We start from the raw sequence: 16,659 nt of genomic DNA, 5'->3' as shown, positions 1-16,659 counted from the left end.
TGCATCACTGCCTGGTTCGGAAATTGAACCATCTCGGATCGCAAGACCCTGCAGCAGATAGTGAGGTCAGCTGAGAAGATCATCAGGGTCTCTCTTCCTGCCATTACAGACATTTACACCACACGCTGCATCCGTAAAGCAAACAGCATTATGAAGGACCCCACTCACCCCTCATACAAACTCTTCTCCCTCCTGCCATCTGGAAAAAGGCACCGAAGTATTCGAGCTCTCACAACCAGACTATGTAACAGTTTCTTGCCCCAAGCCATCAGACTCCTCAGTACCCAGAACCTGGACTCACACCAACCTACTGCCCTCTACCGTGTCTATTGCCTTGTTTATTATTTATTGTAATGCCTGCACTGTTTTGTGCACTTTATGCAGTCCTGGGTAGGTCTGTAGCCTAGTGTAGTTTTGTGTTGTTTTACGTAGTTCAGTGTAGTTTTTGTATTGTTCATATAGCATCATGGTCCTGGAAAACGTTGTCTCATTTTTATGTTGTCTCATTTTTACTGTGTACTGTACCAGCAGTTATGGTCGAAATGACAAATAAAAAGTGACTTGACTTGACTTGATTTATTTCATTTTGGAAAGCATCTTAGCCAACCCTGCCCCTGTCTTTGCTTGATATTCCTGCAGGGAACATCACTAAATATCAGATAAGCGTGAAGTGGTTCATTTCAGCAGGTCAAATTTAAAGAAAGAATGTAATATTAATGGTAAGACTCTTGGCAGTGTGGAGGATCCGTGAGATCTTGGAGTCCATGTCCCTAGGATACTCAAAGCTGCTGCACAGGTTGACAGTGTTGTTAAGAAGGCGTACGGTGTGTTGGCCTTCATCAACTGTGGGATTAAGTTCAAGAGCCATGAGGTAATGTGAACTGAACTGAAATGAAATGACTTTATTACTTACATCCTTCATATACACGAGGAGTAAAAATCTTTATGTTACGTCTCCATCTAAATGTGCAATTATTGTAATTTATAACAAATATTATGTACAACAGAATAGTCAATATAACATAAAAATACAGTTGTGTCAGCATGAATTAATCTGCCTGATGGCCTGGTGGAAGAAGCTGTTCCAGAGCCTGTTGGTCCTGGCTTTTATGCTATGATACCATTTCCCGGATGGTAGCAGCTGAAACAGTTTGTGGTTGGGGTGACTCAGGTCCCCAACGATCCTTCGGGCCCTTTTTACACACCTGTCTTGGTAAACGTCCTGAGTAGTGGGAAGTTCACATCTACAGATGTACTGGGCTGTCCGCACCACTCTCTGCGGAGTCCTACGATTGACGGAAGTACAGTTCCCATACCAGGCAGTGATGCAGCCAGTCAGGATGCTCTCAATCGTGCCCCTATAGAAAGTTCTTAGCATTTGGGGGGGGGCCAAACCAAACTTCTTCAACCATCTGAGGTGAAAGGGGTGCTGTTGTGCTTTTTTCACCACACAGCCATATGTACAGACCACGTGAGATCCTCGGCAACGTTTATGCTGAGGAACTTAAAGCTGTTCACCCTCTCAACCCCAGATCTATTAATGTCAATAGGGGTGAGCCTGTCTCCATTCCTCTTGTAGTTCACAACCAGCTCCTTTGTTTTTGCGACATTGAGGGAGAGGTTGTTTTCTTGACACCACTGTGTCAGAGAGATAACTTCCTCTCTGTAGGTTCCCTCATTATTATTTGAGATTAGGCCAATCAGTGTAGTGTTGTCAGCAAATTTAATTAGCAGATTGGAGCTGTGGGTGGCGACACAGTCATGGGTATACAGAGAGTAAAGGAGGGGGCCTAGGATTCAGCCCTGAGGGGCACCAGTGTTGAGGGTCAGAGGGGCAGAGGTGAGGAAGCCCACTCTTACCACTTGCCGGTGATCTGATAGGAAGTCCAGGATCCAGCTGCACAAGGCAGGGTCAAGGCCAAGGTCTCTGAGCTTCTTGTCGAGCCTGGAGGGAATTATGATGTTGAATGTTGAACTGTAGTCCAAGAACAGCATTCTCACATAAGCATCCTTCTTCTCCAGATGTGTAAGGACAATGTGTAGAGCTGTGGCTATTGTGTCATCTGTCGATTGGTTGTGTTTGTAGGCGAATTGTAGGGTGTCCAGTGTGGGTGGTAGCATGCTGTAGATGTAGTCCTTGGCCAGCCTCTCAAAGCATTTGCTTATCATTGAGGTGAGCGCAACGGGACGCCAGTCGTTCAGACATGTTACCTTCATCTTTTTAGTTACTGGGACAGGGTGTATGCCGTGACAGGGAAGGGTAACACCTCTGGTGGGGGAACATGTCGCATCCTTTTCAGTCGGTTTGTCCACCTTTGGTCCCCACCTGGCACTCAGCTCTCACCTGTGGCTCCTCGTAGCTGTTTGCATGTGACAGTGGCCACACCCCGGGCAACAGCTTCAACAAGCCGGCTAAACCAGGTGAGGGTAGCTGACGGGTCTCAAACAACCGGTGAGATAGGTAGATGTCTATCCCAGCAGGTGAAGACAGACTCCGGCAGATTGAGCGGACGAGACCAATGGAAGATCCAACGGTCAAGAAGGCGGTCTCTGCAAGCGTTGTGGAACACGTAGAGCAGGACAAGACACAGAAGATGTCCTGGTTATCCACTGCGCCTAGTCCCATCTCCAGCTGTCTCAACTTGTCTTGCCACTGGATCCAGATGGGAATTGGGAAGAGAGAGTGAGGCTGACACTGCATAACTCTCCCTCACTTAAATCCAAATCAAGCGCAAGTCTCAACACCATCATAAGCCGGCTGGTGGCGTAGTGGCATCAGCGCTGAACTTCGAGGCGAGAGGTCCCAAGTTCGATTCTGGCTGGCTCCCTTGCACGGTCTCCATCCCTGCTGGGTTGAGCATCGAGCTAGCAACTCGACCTCGCAGAAAGTACTAATGGTGTTGAGGTCTTCAACGAGGACGATGGACGAACCTTAAAGGTACAGGGACAATGGTGGATGTTTTGAAGCAGAAGGGAACTCTACACTGGGAGAGGGTGAGGTTAAAAAATGTCTGTAAACATACCTGCCAGTTGTGCTGCGCACATCCTGAGTACTCGCCCTGGGATGCCGTCCGGTCCCGCAGCCTTGTGACTGTCCACCCGTTAGAAACACCTGCATACTTCGGCCTCAGAGGTGACTAATCTGCCGGTCGCATCATCTGCAGGTCTCCTCAGGGGCTCAGTACTGGCTCAGGGGCTCGAATCAAGCATAAAGAAGATTTAGCTCGTCTGGGAGAGAGGCATCAATGTTGGAAACTCCACTGTGTTTGGCTTTGAAGGCTGCGATGGTGAGCAGACCTTGCCATAAGCTGCGTTTGTTGTTGGCGGAAAGTCGAGTCTGAATCTTGTCTCTGTATTGTTGTTTCGCTGCCTTGATGACTTTGCGTAGATCATAGCCGCATTTTTTGAGCTCTTGCTGATTACCGGCAGCATAAGCTCTGTTTTGCTCGGTAAGTGCTGTTCGCACGGAACTGTTGATCCACGGTTTCTGGTTTGGATAGACCCTGACCGACTTCTGGGAGACAACATCCTCGATGCACTTCTGGATGAACTCATGACCCTTTCCATGAACTCAGAGACATCCTCATCATGGAAGACATTCCAGTCGACGTCATCAAAGCAGTCCTACAGCATGGAGGCCGATTAGTCAGACCAACAGTGGACGGTTTTAACTGTGGCCGCCTCCTGTTTCAGCTTTTGCCTGTACTTTGGCAACAACAAAATGGAGGAGTGATCTGACTTTCCAAGTGGAGGGCGAAGGAGCGCTTTGTAAACGTTGCGGAAGGGAGAGTAGCAGTGGTCGAGTATGCTATCTCCCCGTGTGCTCACCTGGATGTATTTGCTAAACTTCGGAGAGACTTTAGACAGCGAAGCTCTATTAAAGTCACCGGCGATGATGAAGGCAGTCTCCAGGAAGCTGATGGTCTCATACAGTTCCTCGAGAGCCAGGTCAGTATCAGCCTGCGGGGGAATATACCCAGCTGTGATAATAACAGCCGTGAACCCCCTAGCCATCCAGAAAGGTCTACACAGCAGCACCAGGCACTCCAGATCCGGGGAAGAAAAGGATTTGAGGGCATGCATATTCCGGGCATCACACCAGACATTATCGCCTATGAAACGTTACCCACCTCCTTTACTCTTCCCAGAGAGCTTCTTACAGCTGTCTGCTCAGAACAGGGAGAACCCAGAGGGCTCGATGGCATGATCCGCTATCTCCTCCGTCAGCCAGGTCTCCTCAAAGCACAAAATGTTGCATTCCCTTGCTTCTCGCTGGTAGGAAGTTCTGGCTCTCAGTTCGCACAGCTTATTGTCCAGGGACTGAATGTTAGCCAAGGCCGCCGATTGGCACGCCATCTCAACCCCAGCAGGACGCCGGCCCTTTCCCTCGCCTTTGACGCCGCTTCTGAGGTAGCGGTGGCGTAGTAGGTGAGTCTCCCATTGATCGCGCAAGCAGAGGTTCCCAGTGTAGAAAAGGCGGCACATAATGGGTAAATGCTGTTTTCCTGATGTTCAGGAGAGTCAGTTTACCGTATCCGATGTGACTATCAGCTACTTGAACAAGAAATGCGAAGAAAATTGCAGAAATTAAAAGTGTACTGTAAGGTTGGGACGGAGCTCGCAACATGGCCGCCATTTTGAACTTTACCATCTTGAACGTTACAGCTATATAAGACCCTGGTCAGACTCCACTGGGAAGTACTGTGTTCCGTTCTGGTCACCTCACTACAGGAAGGATGTGGACACTATAGAGAGAATGCAGAGGGGATTTACAAGGATGTTGCCTGGATTGGAGAGCATGCCTTATGAGAATAGGTTGAGTGAACTCGGCCTTTTCTCCTTGGAGTGATGGAGGATGAAAGGTGACCTGATAGAGGTGTATAAGATGATGAAAGGCATTGATTGTGTGGATAGTCGGAGGGTTTTTCCCAGGGCTGAAATGACTAACACGAGGGGGGCATAGTTTTAAGGTGCTTGGAAGTAGGAACAAGGGGAAGATCAGAGGTAAGTTTTTCACACAGGGAGTGGTGGGTGCATGGAATACACTGCTAGTGAAGGTGGTAGATGCAGATACAATAGGGTCTTTTAAGAGACTCTTAGATAGGTACATGGAGCTTAGAAAAATAGAGGGCTAAGTGGTAGGGAAATTCTAGGCAGCTTCTAGAATAGGTTACATGGTCAGCACAACATTGCAGGCCGAAGGGCTTGTAATGTGCGGTAGATTTCTATGTTCTACATTCTAACTCTTCACATTTTCATCCCCAGCCTGGGAGTATTCAGGCCAATTGCAGTAATTTCATTCTAATTCTATTTTAAATCTATAATCATTCTTCCTCATAAGCAGTTACTATTCATCTTCTTTTCAAATCTGCCTTCACCACTCACCTCTAAACAAAAATCCAAAACTCATTTGGCTTTTAAAGCCAGCAGCCCTTAAACCACTTCATATTTTCTCTTTTGCTATGTTTATCCAATCCAATCTCCTCCTTGGGTATGATAAGGTTTCAGAGGAAACCAATAGTCATCTAAACAGGAAGCCACTTTCAAGCCTTTATTCCCTATGGATTGGGTAGCTCAGATGTGTGCTATGGATTTAAATGAAGGCGACAGATAACTCTTACGGGTATTTGTTTTTGGGAACAGATGCTTGGAGGCTTAAAATATATGTATTTCAGATTGTGTCCACTAGATGGTGACGAATCGTCACTGGGTGCTTTGGGCTGCATTGTTAAGAATGCTGGGTAGTGATCTGATAGGATTGTGACCCTTTCAATCACCCTGGAGGATCTCCCTTTGTGACATGGGCCCAGGGTTTTTTTTTCACGGTTGAGGTACACTTCTTTCTTGGTCTCATCCATAGCTCAAGTTTTCGTCATTCAACCATAAACACATACATCGGAATGAAGGTGCAAAAAGCAGTACATATATCACATACACCACATAAAATCATATTAACACAATAATATTAACAGATTAAAAAAAGTAACATACTGAGGCCCTTCTTCAAGATGGGAAAGGAAGGGGGAAGATACCAGAATAAGAAGTGGGGTGAGGGGAAGGAGGATCACAAGATCACAAGACAAAGGAGCAGAAGTAGGCCATTCGGCCCATCGAGTCTGCTCAGCAGCTCCCCCATGGGCTAAACTATTCACCCATCTAGTTCACCCATCAGTTACCTGGAAGGTGATGGATGAAGCCAGGTGGGTGGGAAAGATAAAGGGCTGAAGAGGAAGGAATCTGATAGGAGATGGGAGTGGGCCATAGGAGAAAGGAAAGGGAGTATTTTGTGGATGTATAAGTTGAGACAAATTGCATTTATAACATATGCAGTACCTTGCAAAAGTCTTAGGCACGTATATGTAACTAGGGAGACTTTGCGCAGTACTGTAGCAACGTAATGCACTGTACTGGACTGCTGCCACATAACAAAAAAACAAATTTCATGACTTATGTGAGTGATGATAAACCTGATTCTGATATGGGTCTCTATTGTGGACTGAGAGTGGGAAGGGGGCAGGGAGAGGGGAATCACGGTTGGGAAACAGAGAAGGGAGACGGGAGGGAGCGGGAAGCACCAGAGAGGCACTTTGTAATGATCAATAGACCAATTGCTTGGAATCAAATAACCTTGCCTGGTGTCTCAGGGCTGGGTGTGTCTGCACCCCTAGCATTCCTTCTCTGCCACCTGTCACACACCCCTCCCACACAGCTCCACCCTCATGTTCCCAACATCCTTTGCTCCCGCCAGACTTACAAAACTTGCTTTCCGCTCCATGTTGTAGTTATATATCCGTACTCAAGTCTTCTGCCCAGTACTGTAGTTAAGTATACAACAGTGTGATGCTACTGGTGCTGTCATTAATAGTGTGTACTGGGTGGTGGCAGGGTGTTCAGAAGTCTGAGAGCCTGGGTGAAGAAGCTGTTACCCAGCCTAACAGTCCAGGCTCGACAAGAAGCTCAGAGACCTCAGCCTGCACCCTGCCTTGTGCAGCTGGATCCCAGACTTCCTGGCAGGTTGCCGGCACGTGGTGAGGATGGGCTCCCTCACCTCTGTCCCTCTGACCCTCAGTACAGGAGCTCCCCAGAGTTGTGTCCCGAGCCCCTTCCTCTACTCCCTATACACCCACGCACAGCTCCAATCTGCTGACCAAACTTGCAAATGACACGTCATTGATAGGCCCTATTTCCAACACTGATGAGACAGCCTACAGACGAGAAGTCAACACCTTGATACGGTGGTGCCAAAAAGACAACTTCTCCCTCAATGTTGAAAAAATGATTACAGGAGGAATGGAGACAGGTTAGTCCCTTCTGACATCAGTAGTTCAGAAGGTGAGTAGCTTCACATTTCTCGGTATACACATCACCAAAGATCTCACCTGGACTGTACAGACCGGCTGAGTGGTGAAAAAAACCAACCGTGCCTCTTTCACCTTGGAAGACTGAAGAAATTTGGCATGTGTCCCCAAATCCTCAGGACTTTCGACAGGGGCACCATTGGGAGCATCCTGACTGTCTGTGTCATCGCCTGGTATGGGAACTGTACTACCCTCAGTCGCTGGGCACTGCAGAGAGTGGTGCAGACAGCCCAGCGCACCGGTGGATGTGAACTTTCCTCTATTCAGGACATTTACAGCAGCAGGTGTGTAAAAAGGGCCCAGAGGATCATCAGTCACCCCAACTACAAACTGTTTCAGCTGCTACCGGTGGCAAACAGGACTGCAGCCTTCAGGCCAGAACCAGCAGGCTCTGGGATAGCTTCTTTCACCAGGCCATCAGATTTATCAATACACATTGATCTGATTGCATACCTGACTGTACACTGATCTGATTGTGTATCCGACTGTAAAACATGTACACAAAACAATTCTGTATACAATCTCAGTGTTTGGACAATATCCTCCCCCATTTCCCTACCTTATTGCTTGTACATTGCAATGGAGATGCAACATAAAGATTTTTACTCCCTTGGATGTAAGAGATACAATAAATACAAATACTGTGGTACCTTCTATCTGGTGGTAGGAGACCAAAGAGACTGCTGGACAGATGGGAGGGGTCATTGACAATGCTAAGGGCCCTGCAAATGCAGCACTTCTTTATAGTGAATAAATTGAATTTAAATTCCAAGCTGCTGTGTAGGATTTTTGAATTCATCTCTCAGAGTCATCAATCCTTCACCCAGTGGTCTAATAATGTAAGCAGTAGCTACCATACAAACATACCCATTGTCCAAACAAATCAGCCTTTAGCACTCAGGAAACTATCTAAAAAACGGCTTTTACCTGAGGTGAAGTATTTTTGAGCCTGTTCTGGTTTTATTGTCCCCTCTTTGAGGCACTCTGTAATGATTGTGCTGAAGGTCATCGTCATTTCTGTGAAGTCGTCGTGCCACACTGCATGGGCCTCTTCCCTCGCTCTTCCGTTGCTCTGTAAAGTTGGATTTGTTTACGATGAAGCAGCAAGTGGGACTTACAGACCAGCAACAGCATCCATGAGGCCTTGTCAGTAGATACTTACTGAATGAAAATCTGGGCTTTTTTTGCTGATGATGGAAGTTCAAGAACAAATTTAACTCTGACATCCAGTTAAAAAAAATATTGAAGCAGAAAGTGCTGGGAGTACTGGGCAGCAACTGTGGATAGGTCGCTAACCTGCTAAATATTTCCACACTTCCAATATTTTTTCAGATGTACAGCACCTGTATGTTTTACTTTTTCAAATGGAAACATGACAGATTGTGGATGCTGGAGAACGGAGCAAAGCAATGAACTGCTGGAGGAACTTGGAGGGTGAATTGACATCTGTGAAGGTAAAGGGATGGTTCACATTTCAGGTTGAGACCTGCATCGGTCTCCACAGAAGCTACTTCACCCACTCAGTTCCTCCAGCAGTTTGATCTTTTTTTTTTGATTTAGCCCTTCAAAGCTGGTTAAAATAAAAGTACATAACAGAATCAAACATTTTGGCTGAAATATTTGATGATGTTTAAATCAAAACCTTCTTACAAAGGCAAATTACAGTGGATTCCAGTTAACTAGGCAATCTGTTCAACGGGGCTGCCACTTATTTGGGACAACTCTTAAAGAACAAAACTTATCGAGAAGATAGCCGGGATTCCCTTCGTTTATTTGGGACACTGTGCCACTTAATTGGGACAGGAGACTGTTGCTGGACAGTTTCAACTGGTGTCAGTCGCATGCACAGACCTGTGTGGCCAACAGACATTACACCGTACTTAGAGCGAACAGGTTTTAAATGTGTTTGTGTTAAAAAAAAAAGTGATTTTTGTCTCTAATAGCTGGTGAGAAGTAAAAGCAGTAAGACAATTTGGAACTGTTTTGTACACTATGGTTTCAAACATTCAGGCCTGGAGATGCCAGAAATGGCTGAGAGTGAAATTGAAATTACTTCACTGCTTCATAAAGTTAGGAATCACAAAGAATTTGAAGGCACCGACAATCATCTTAAAAATGTTACAATGAAAATGAATATTTGGAGGATGCAACCATCAATAGCATTGTATGAAGGCAGTCCATTATCTACATCAGGTGTCTGCTGCTGATTTTGTTCATTTACAGTCAATCAAAACAACCTGGCAGCATACACTGGATGGAGTCCTTCATCAATAGCAATTAGGTACTAATGCACAATTTTATAGTACGTTAGTAGTATTGATAGTATTCTAATGTGTTCTGTATTGCATGTAATATACAATTTGTTTCTCAGTTAAAAGGTAGTTTGTCTTTTTTTTATACCTTTTTAACTATTTCCAGGAAACTTTGGCCAATTAGGCCAAATGTACTGGTCCTGATCAATTAAACAGAATCCACTGTAATGTAGATGCTAGAAATCCATAATATCAACAGGTAATGATCTAGAAACTCAGTGACTCAATGCAAAACATATCCAGGTGCGGACTGTAATAGTGACCATAACCCAGTAGTATGTCATGTAAAAGTAAAACTTAAAAAACTAAAGCAAAAACCTGAACAATCCCGTGACTACTTGCAATTAATTAAAGAAGAAAACTTAAGACAAAAATTTACCATTGGAGTAAGGAATAGATTTCAAAGTCTAGAAGTAGAATCTGTTGAAGATGATAGCAATAATGTAGAAATGAAATTTAAATCTCTAAAGGATGCCTTGGTAGAATCAGCAAAGTCAGTGATTTCTAAAAAAGAAAAAAGCACAAAGAATAAATGGATGACAGATGAAATCAAAAATCTAATGGAAGAAAGCAAATCCTATAGAATATGTCCTTAGATAAAAAAGTTAAAAGCTTATGTCAAAAAGCCAAAGAAGAATGGTTAAACCAGGAATGTGAGCAAATAGAAAGAATCCCTATTACTGATCGAAAAAGGTTATATCAACAAATCAAGAATATCACTAGTAAAAAGCTCCTCTGTTCTTCAGGTGGGTGTTTGAAAGCAAAGCACGGTACCATTATCATGGAAAAAGATGAGATTATGAACAGATGGCTGAGTATATTCAGGAATTGTTTGAAGACGATCGAGGCGAAAAACCAGAAATTAAGAAGAACATTGAAGGTCAAAGTATTCTAAAATCTGAAGTTCATAATGTAATAAATATGAAGAAAGGAAAGGCAGCAGGTCCTGATGAATTAGTAATAGAACAAATTATCACCCTTGAAGATTATGGAATTGAAAAACTTACTGATTTAATCAGTGACATTTATGAGACTGGAATAATACCAGCAAAAATGAAAAAAATCAGTATTTATCACTCTTCCTAAGAAAGCTGGAGCAATAGAATGTGAATTACATAGGACCATAAGTTTAATGAGTCATATCACCAAGATCCTTCTAAGAATTTTGATGACAAGAGCTAAAAGTAAGATACAAGCTGAAATAGGTAAAGAACAATGTGGTTTTGTGAAAGACGAAGGTACAAGAAACGCAATATTGATGTTAAGGATACTATCAGAACAAGCTATTCAAGTGCAAAAAGATTTGTTTGTTTGCTTTATTGACAACACAAAAGCATTTGATAAAGTGAAGCACAATAAGTTATTTGAAATATTACAGGAAACTCTAGATCTAGATTCGAAAGACCTCCGCCTCATCAGAAATCTGTACTGGGAACAAACTGCCACTGTAAGAATAGATGGAGAAGTGAGTCAGTTTACGAAAATCAAGAGAGGCGTTAGACAAGGGTGTGTTTTCTCCCCTGATTTGTTTAATGTGTACAGTGAAACAATATTACAAAAAATAAGAGACATCTTGGGAATCAAAGTTGGCAGTGAAAACATCAATAATTTCAGATACGCAGATGACACTGTTAATTGCAAGTACGGAGGAGGAACTACAAAACTTAATTGGTATAGTTGTTGAAGAAAGTGCAAAAATGGGTCTATCTATCAATTGCAAAAAGACAGAATGTATGGTGATATCCAAAAAGAAGGAGAATCCTATCTGCAGGCTGAGAATAAACGGGGAAGACATAAAACAAGTACAGAACTTTTGCTACTTAGGAAGCTGGGTGACATCAGATGGCAGGTGTGACATGGACATCAAAAGAAGAATAGGGATGGCAAAAGACACCTTTAGGAGAATGAAGAGTATACTGACCAACACTAAACTAGGCATGACAACCTGCCTCAGAGCACTGAAATATTACGTCTATCCAGTTATGTTATATGGCTCAGAATATCGGACAATATCTAGTAACATGAGGAAACGAATTGAAGCAGCAGAAATGTGTTTTTTGAGGGGGATGCAAAGAGTATCATGGACGAAACAAATATCTATCTAGGATGTCATGAACAGAGCAAACACAGAAAGAGAAATAATGTATGAAATCATGAAAAGGCAATGTAACTTCATTGGACATGTGATTAGGAAAGAGGAGTTAGAATGCACAGTAATTATGGGAAAGATTGAAGGGAAGAAAGCAAGAGGAAGACAAAAACAAATGATGATGGAGACAGCAGCCAGAGAACTAGTTGAATTGATCCACTTGACCTGAAACAGGAGTGTGTGGGCCATGGCAGTCAAAGCTCAAACTGGGCATGGCACCTGATGATGATGATGAATGTTGTAAGTACCAAGTCAGGTAACAGACAGAAGCAGGGTTAATGGAACAAGTCCTCCTGCTAAATGTTGCACTTTCAAATATAAGACCATAAGACCACAAGACATCATCACGCCATTCAGCAAATCGAGTCTGCTCCACCTTTCCATCATGGCTTATTTATTATGCTTCTCAATCCTATTCTCCTGCCTGTTTCCCATAACATTTGACACCTGACCAATCGAGAACCCATCAACCCCGCTTTAAATATACTGTACTCAATGACTTGGTCTCCATAAGCAATGAATTCCACAAATTCACCACACTCTGGCTAAAGAAATTCCTCCTCATCTCTGTTCTAAATGGGCATCCTTCTATTCTGAGGCTTCGCCCTCTGGTCCCAGACTCACTCACTGTAGGAAACATCCTCTCTACATCCACTCTATCTATGCCTTTCAATGTTCAATAGGTTTCAATGAGATCCCCTCTTGTTCTTCTAAAAATCAGACCCAGAGCCATCAAATACTACTCATATGTTAGCCCTTTCATTCTCGGAATCATTCTCATGAATGTGTAGTGCATGTTATTTGAATGCAGAAGTTACTTGCTCACAGATGGACACATGACCTCAGAATCTATCGTGTTATGACCTTGCACCGTACTCTTTACCTTTCTCTGTAACTGTTACCCTTTATTCTACATTGTATTATTGTTTAACCTTATAATACTTCAATGTGCCGTGTAATGAATTATCTGTATCAACAGTGTGTAAGACAAGATTTTCACTGTATTTAGTCTTTGTGCTAAGGGAGTTCTTTTCCAAGCCTCTTGGGAAAAACCTTGCAATGTGGGACCCAAGACCCCTGCACCTTCCCTCAGCAGCAGCGAGGGAGAGGGAGACAGGTCAAACATAGGCAGACGTCACTGAACACCTGACCGCCTTCTGCTCTTGCTCTTGTCGATTTTAAACTTGTTTGATGCTTTAATCGCCGACGAGTAATGAAGCCGAACGTGGGGTTCGCGCTCCGCCTTCAGGCTGCGCACTCTGCTTTCAACCTTGCTGAACTCCCCCGGGGACAGCAAAAGTGCCAGGATGCACCGTTGGCCCAAAAGCACATCATTAAAATGTAAATTACAGGCTCCAAGCGCATGCAGTTTAGTAGTGGTAGAATACTTAGAAGAAGAAGAAGTAGTTTTATAAACTGTCTGCAGGATGTTGCCATTGGTTGTGCTGGTCGCTGGCACCATTTTGAAACACAATTTATGGTGGTAATACTCTTGTAAAATAATTGATGCAGTGAGATAGTGTGAAGGGAATAATGGATTCACATTGAAATATAATTGAGCCAACCTTCTGTTAACACCGCTAACTCTGAGCCAAAAGGTTTAGAGTTCAGTCCCATTCCAGAGATCCAAGCTGTTACTCTGGTGTAATAACAGATTCTACACTTCAACTTTCTCCTCATCTCTCTATTAAAATTCCGATAATCCTTTCTCGTCATCGTTTTACAGGTGCATTCCAACTCCCGTGTGTAAAGCAGCTTTCTCCCACCCCCCCAGCCTTTACCTTTTATATCTGATTCTCCTAGATAGTTCAGTAATGCCCCTCATTACCTTGAGTATCTCTGTTACATCCCCATTGTCCTACCAGCAAACCTATGATATATCATTTCTAAGCTTTCAAGTCTCTGCACCAGTAATTACAAATTCTCCACAGAAATGAACTCCCAGGTGGCTGGCATCATCCTGGTAATTCCCCACTCTAGCTCTTCCAGAATCTTTCCAAAGTGCGCAGCTGAAAACTGTACTCAACCCTCGGCCAATGACCCACCATCAAGGACATCTACAAGAGGTGATGTCTCGGGAAGGCAACATCCATTATTAAGGACACCCATCATCTGGGCCATACCCGCTTTTTATTGCTGCCATTATGCAGGAGGTAGAGGAGCCTGAGGACCTAAACCTCAAGGTTCAACAACATCTCCCCCACTGCCACCAGGCTGTCGAACAGAATGAATACCCTAATTTTACTTGTCTATCTATCCCTCAACTTGTACTAATATTGTTGTGTTTATTTTTACTTATTCAGTTGTATAAATTATGTAATTTATGTTTTTAAGGTGCTGAGCTCTTGTTGCATTTATCCCCTGGGTATGTATGCTTGTGACAATAACAGTGAAACTTGAAAGAAGACTTAATTAACAATTTGTTCACAAAGACTGCTGTTTCTGTATCACACTGTGTGTACAAGACCAAACAACTCATAAACTTCCTTAATTGCCTTCTCAGCTGGTGCTGCTAGCTGAAATGATTTGTGATCATGAAATCAAAATATCCTTCCTTTCACGCCCCTCCTTCCACGTGTCAGTTCATACTTACCTACAGTAAGTTCCACCTGTCACGCGTCTACCCATATCATCAGTTTTCACTGCTGGAGAATTAAAGTCATGCACCTTTTTATAAAGTAGCAGAGAGCTCAGGTACACAACACATTAGAGCTCACCTTGTTGTAGTAGTCAGGAAGAACATCGGCTTTAGCTCTCAGACGATAGGCAGCAGGAACAGAATTCTCATCTCGATGGTACCAGTTCTCCAGGACAATGGTCCTGAGGCCTTCACTTTGCGATCTGCAGAGAATCATCTCAAACTCGTTGACTTCAATTTCCTCTGGTATGCCCGTACTTCCATATTGTTCTCCTATTAATGCCTAATGAAGAGGTACAGCACTAAAGTCACGTGGGGCTGTGAGATTTCATACAAGAAAACATCAGTCAGCAACATTGATGTAAGTATTGTTTACTGAAAGTGAGGAATGCTCTGTAAATTCAAACAGCACAGTACAGGCCCTTCTGCCCACAATGTTGTGCCAACCTTTTATCCTTCTCTAAGATCAATCCAACCCTTCCTTCCCACATAGCTCTCCACTTTTCTACCATCCATGTGCCATTCCAGTCTCTTAAATGTCCCTCATGTATCTCTTCCACCACCCCATGCAATATGCTCCACCTGCCTAAAACACTTACCATAACACCATAAGAGCATAAGATATGGGAGCAGAATTAGGCCATTTGGCCCATCGAGTCTGTCCTGCCATTTCATCATGGCTGATCCAATTTTCCTCTCAGCCCCAATCTCCTGCCTCCCCCCGTTATCTCTTTATGTCCTGACCAATCAAGAATCTATTAATCTTTGCCCTAAATAAGCTTAAAATCTTGACCTCCACAGCTGCCTGTGGCAAAGAATTCCATAGATTCACCACTCTCTGGCTAAAGAAATTCCTCCTCATCTCCATTCTAGAAGGACACCTCTGTATCCTGAGGCTGTGTCCTCTGGTCTTAGACTCTCCCAGAATAGGAAACATTCTCTCCACGTTCAATCCATCAGGGCCTTTCACCATTTGATAGGTTTCAATGGGATCACCCCTCATTCTTCTGAATTCTAGTGAATCCAGCAAACACTCTTCACATAACAAGCCATTCAATCCTGGAATCATTTTTGTGAACCTCCTTTGAACTCTCTCCAGTTTCAGCACATCCTTTCTAAGATAAGGGGCCAAAAACTACTCACAGTACTCCAAGTAAGGCCTCATCAGTGTTTTATAAAGTCTCAACATTACATCCTTGTTTTTATATTCTAGTCCTCTTGAATTGAATGCCAACATTGCATTTGCCTTCCTCATCACAGACTCAACCTGCAAATTAACCTTTAAGGACTCCTGCACAAGGACTCCCAAGTTCTTTTGCACTTTAGTTTTGTTGTATTTTCTCTCCATCTAGAAAATAGTCAACCCTTTCATTTCTTCTACCAAAGTGCATGACCATACATATCCCGAGATGGTACTCCATCTGCCATTTCTCTGCCCAAGCACCTAATCTGTCTAAGTCCTTCAGCAGCCTCACTACTTCCTCAAAACTAACTGCCCCCTTCACCTACCTTCATGTCGTCTACAAAGTTTGCACAAAGCCATCAATTCCATCATCCAAGTCATTGACATATAACGTAACAAGAATTGGTTCCAACACAGACCTCTGTGGAACACCTCTAGTCACAAGCAGCCAATCAGAAAAAGGTTCCCTTTATTTCCACTGTTGTTTTCTGCCAATTAGCCACTGCTTTATTATCTTTCCTGTAATTCCATGGGCTTGTAACTTGTTAAGCAGCCTCATGTGTGGCACCTTGTCAAAGGCTTTCTGAAAATCCAAGTACACACCATCAAGTGATTCTCCTTTGTCTATCCTGCTTGTTATTTCTTCATAGAATTCCAACAGATTTGTCAGGCATGATTTTCCCTTGAGGAAACTATGCTGAATATGATCTATTTTATCATGTAACTCCAAGTACCCTGAGATCTCATCCTTAATATTCGACTCAAACATCTTTCCAACCTCTGTTGTCAGACTAACTGGCCTGTAGTTTCCTTTCTTCTGCCTCTCTTCCTTCTTGAGGAGTGGAGTGACATTTGCAATTTTCCAGTCTTCCGGAACCATTCCAGAATCTAGAGATTCTTGAAAGGTCATTACAAATGCCTCCATGATCTCTTTAGCCACCTCTTTCCAAACCCTGAGGTGTACACCAACTGGTCCAGGTGACTTATCTACCTTCAGACCTTTCAGTTTCCAAAGAAAT

The 16,659-nt window shown here is 43.6% G+C and overlaps 1 protein-coding gene across 3 annotated transcripts in view; it reads right to left on the bottom strand.

Moving 5' to 3' along the window:
- LOC134349703 (NACHT and WD repeat domain-containing protein 2-like) overlaps positions 1 to 16,659 on the bottom strand; it is a 62,385-nt gene that overhangs the window by 25,385 nt on the left and 20,341 nt on the right. For all 3 annotated transcript variants that reach the window (XM_063054431.1, XM_063054432.1, XM_063054434.1), the window contains exons 4-5: positions 14,537 to 14,740; positions 8,286 to 8,430 (exon numbers count right to left, since the gene is read on the bottom strand). In XM_063054431.1, the coding sequence (XP_062910501.1) occupies positions 8,286 to 8,430; positions 14,537 to 14,740 (349 nt within the window). The remainder of the gene's footprint in view (positions 1 to 8,285; positions 8,431 to 14,536; positions 14,741 to 16,659) is intronic.

The sequence above is a fragment of the Mobula hypostoma genome, chromosome 7, assembly GCF_963921235.1.
Source record: "Mobula hypostoma chromosome 7, sMobHyp1.1, whole genome shotgun sequence".
Taxonomy (NCBI): domain Eukaryota; kingdom Metazoa; phylum Chordata; class Chondrichthyes; order Myliobatiformes; family Myliobatidae; genus Mobula; species Mobula hypostoma.
The sequence above is the reverse complement of the archived record's forward strand: the minus strand, read 5'-3'. Positions and strand labels throughout refer to the sequence as shown.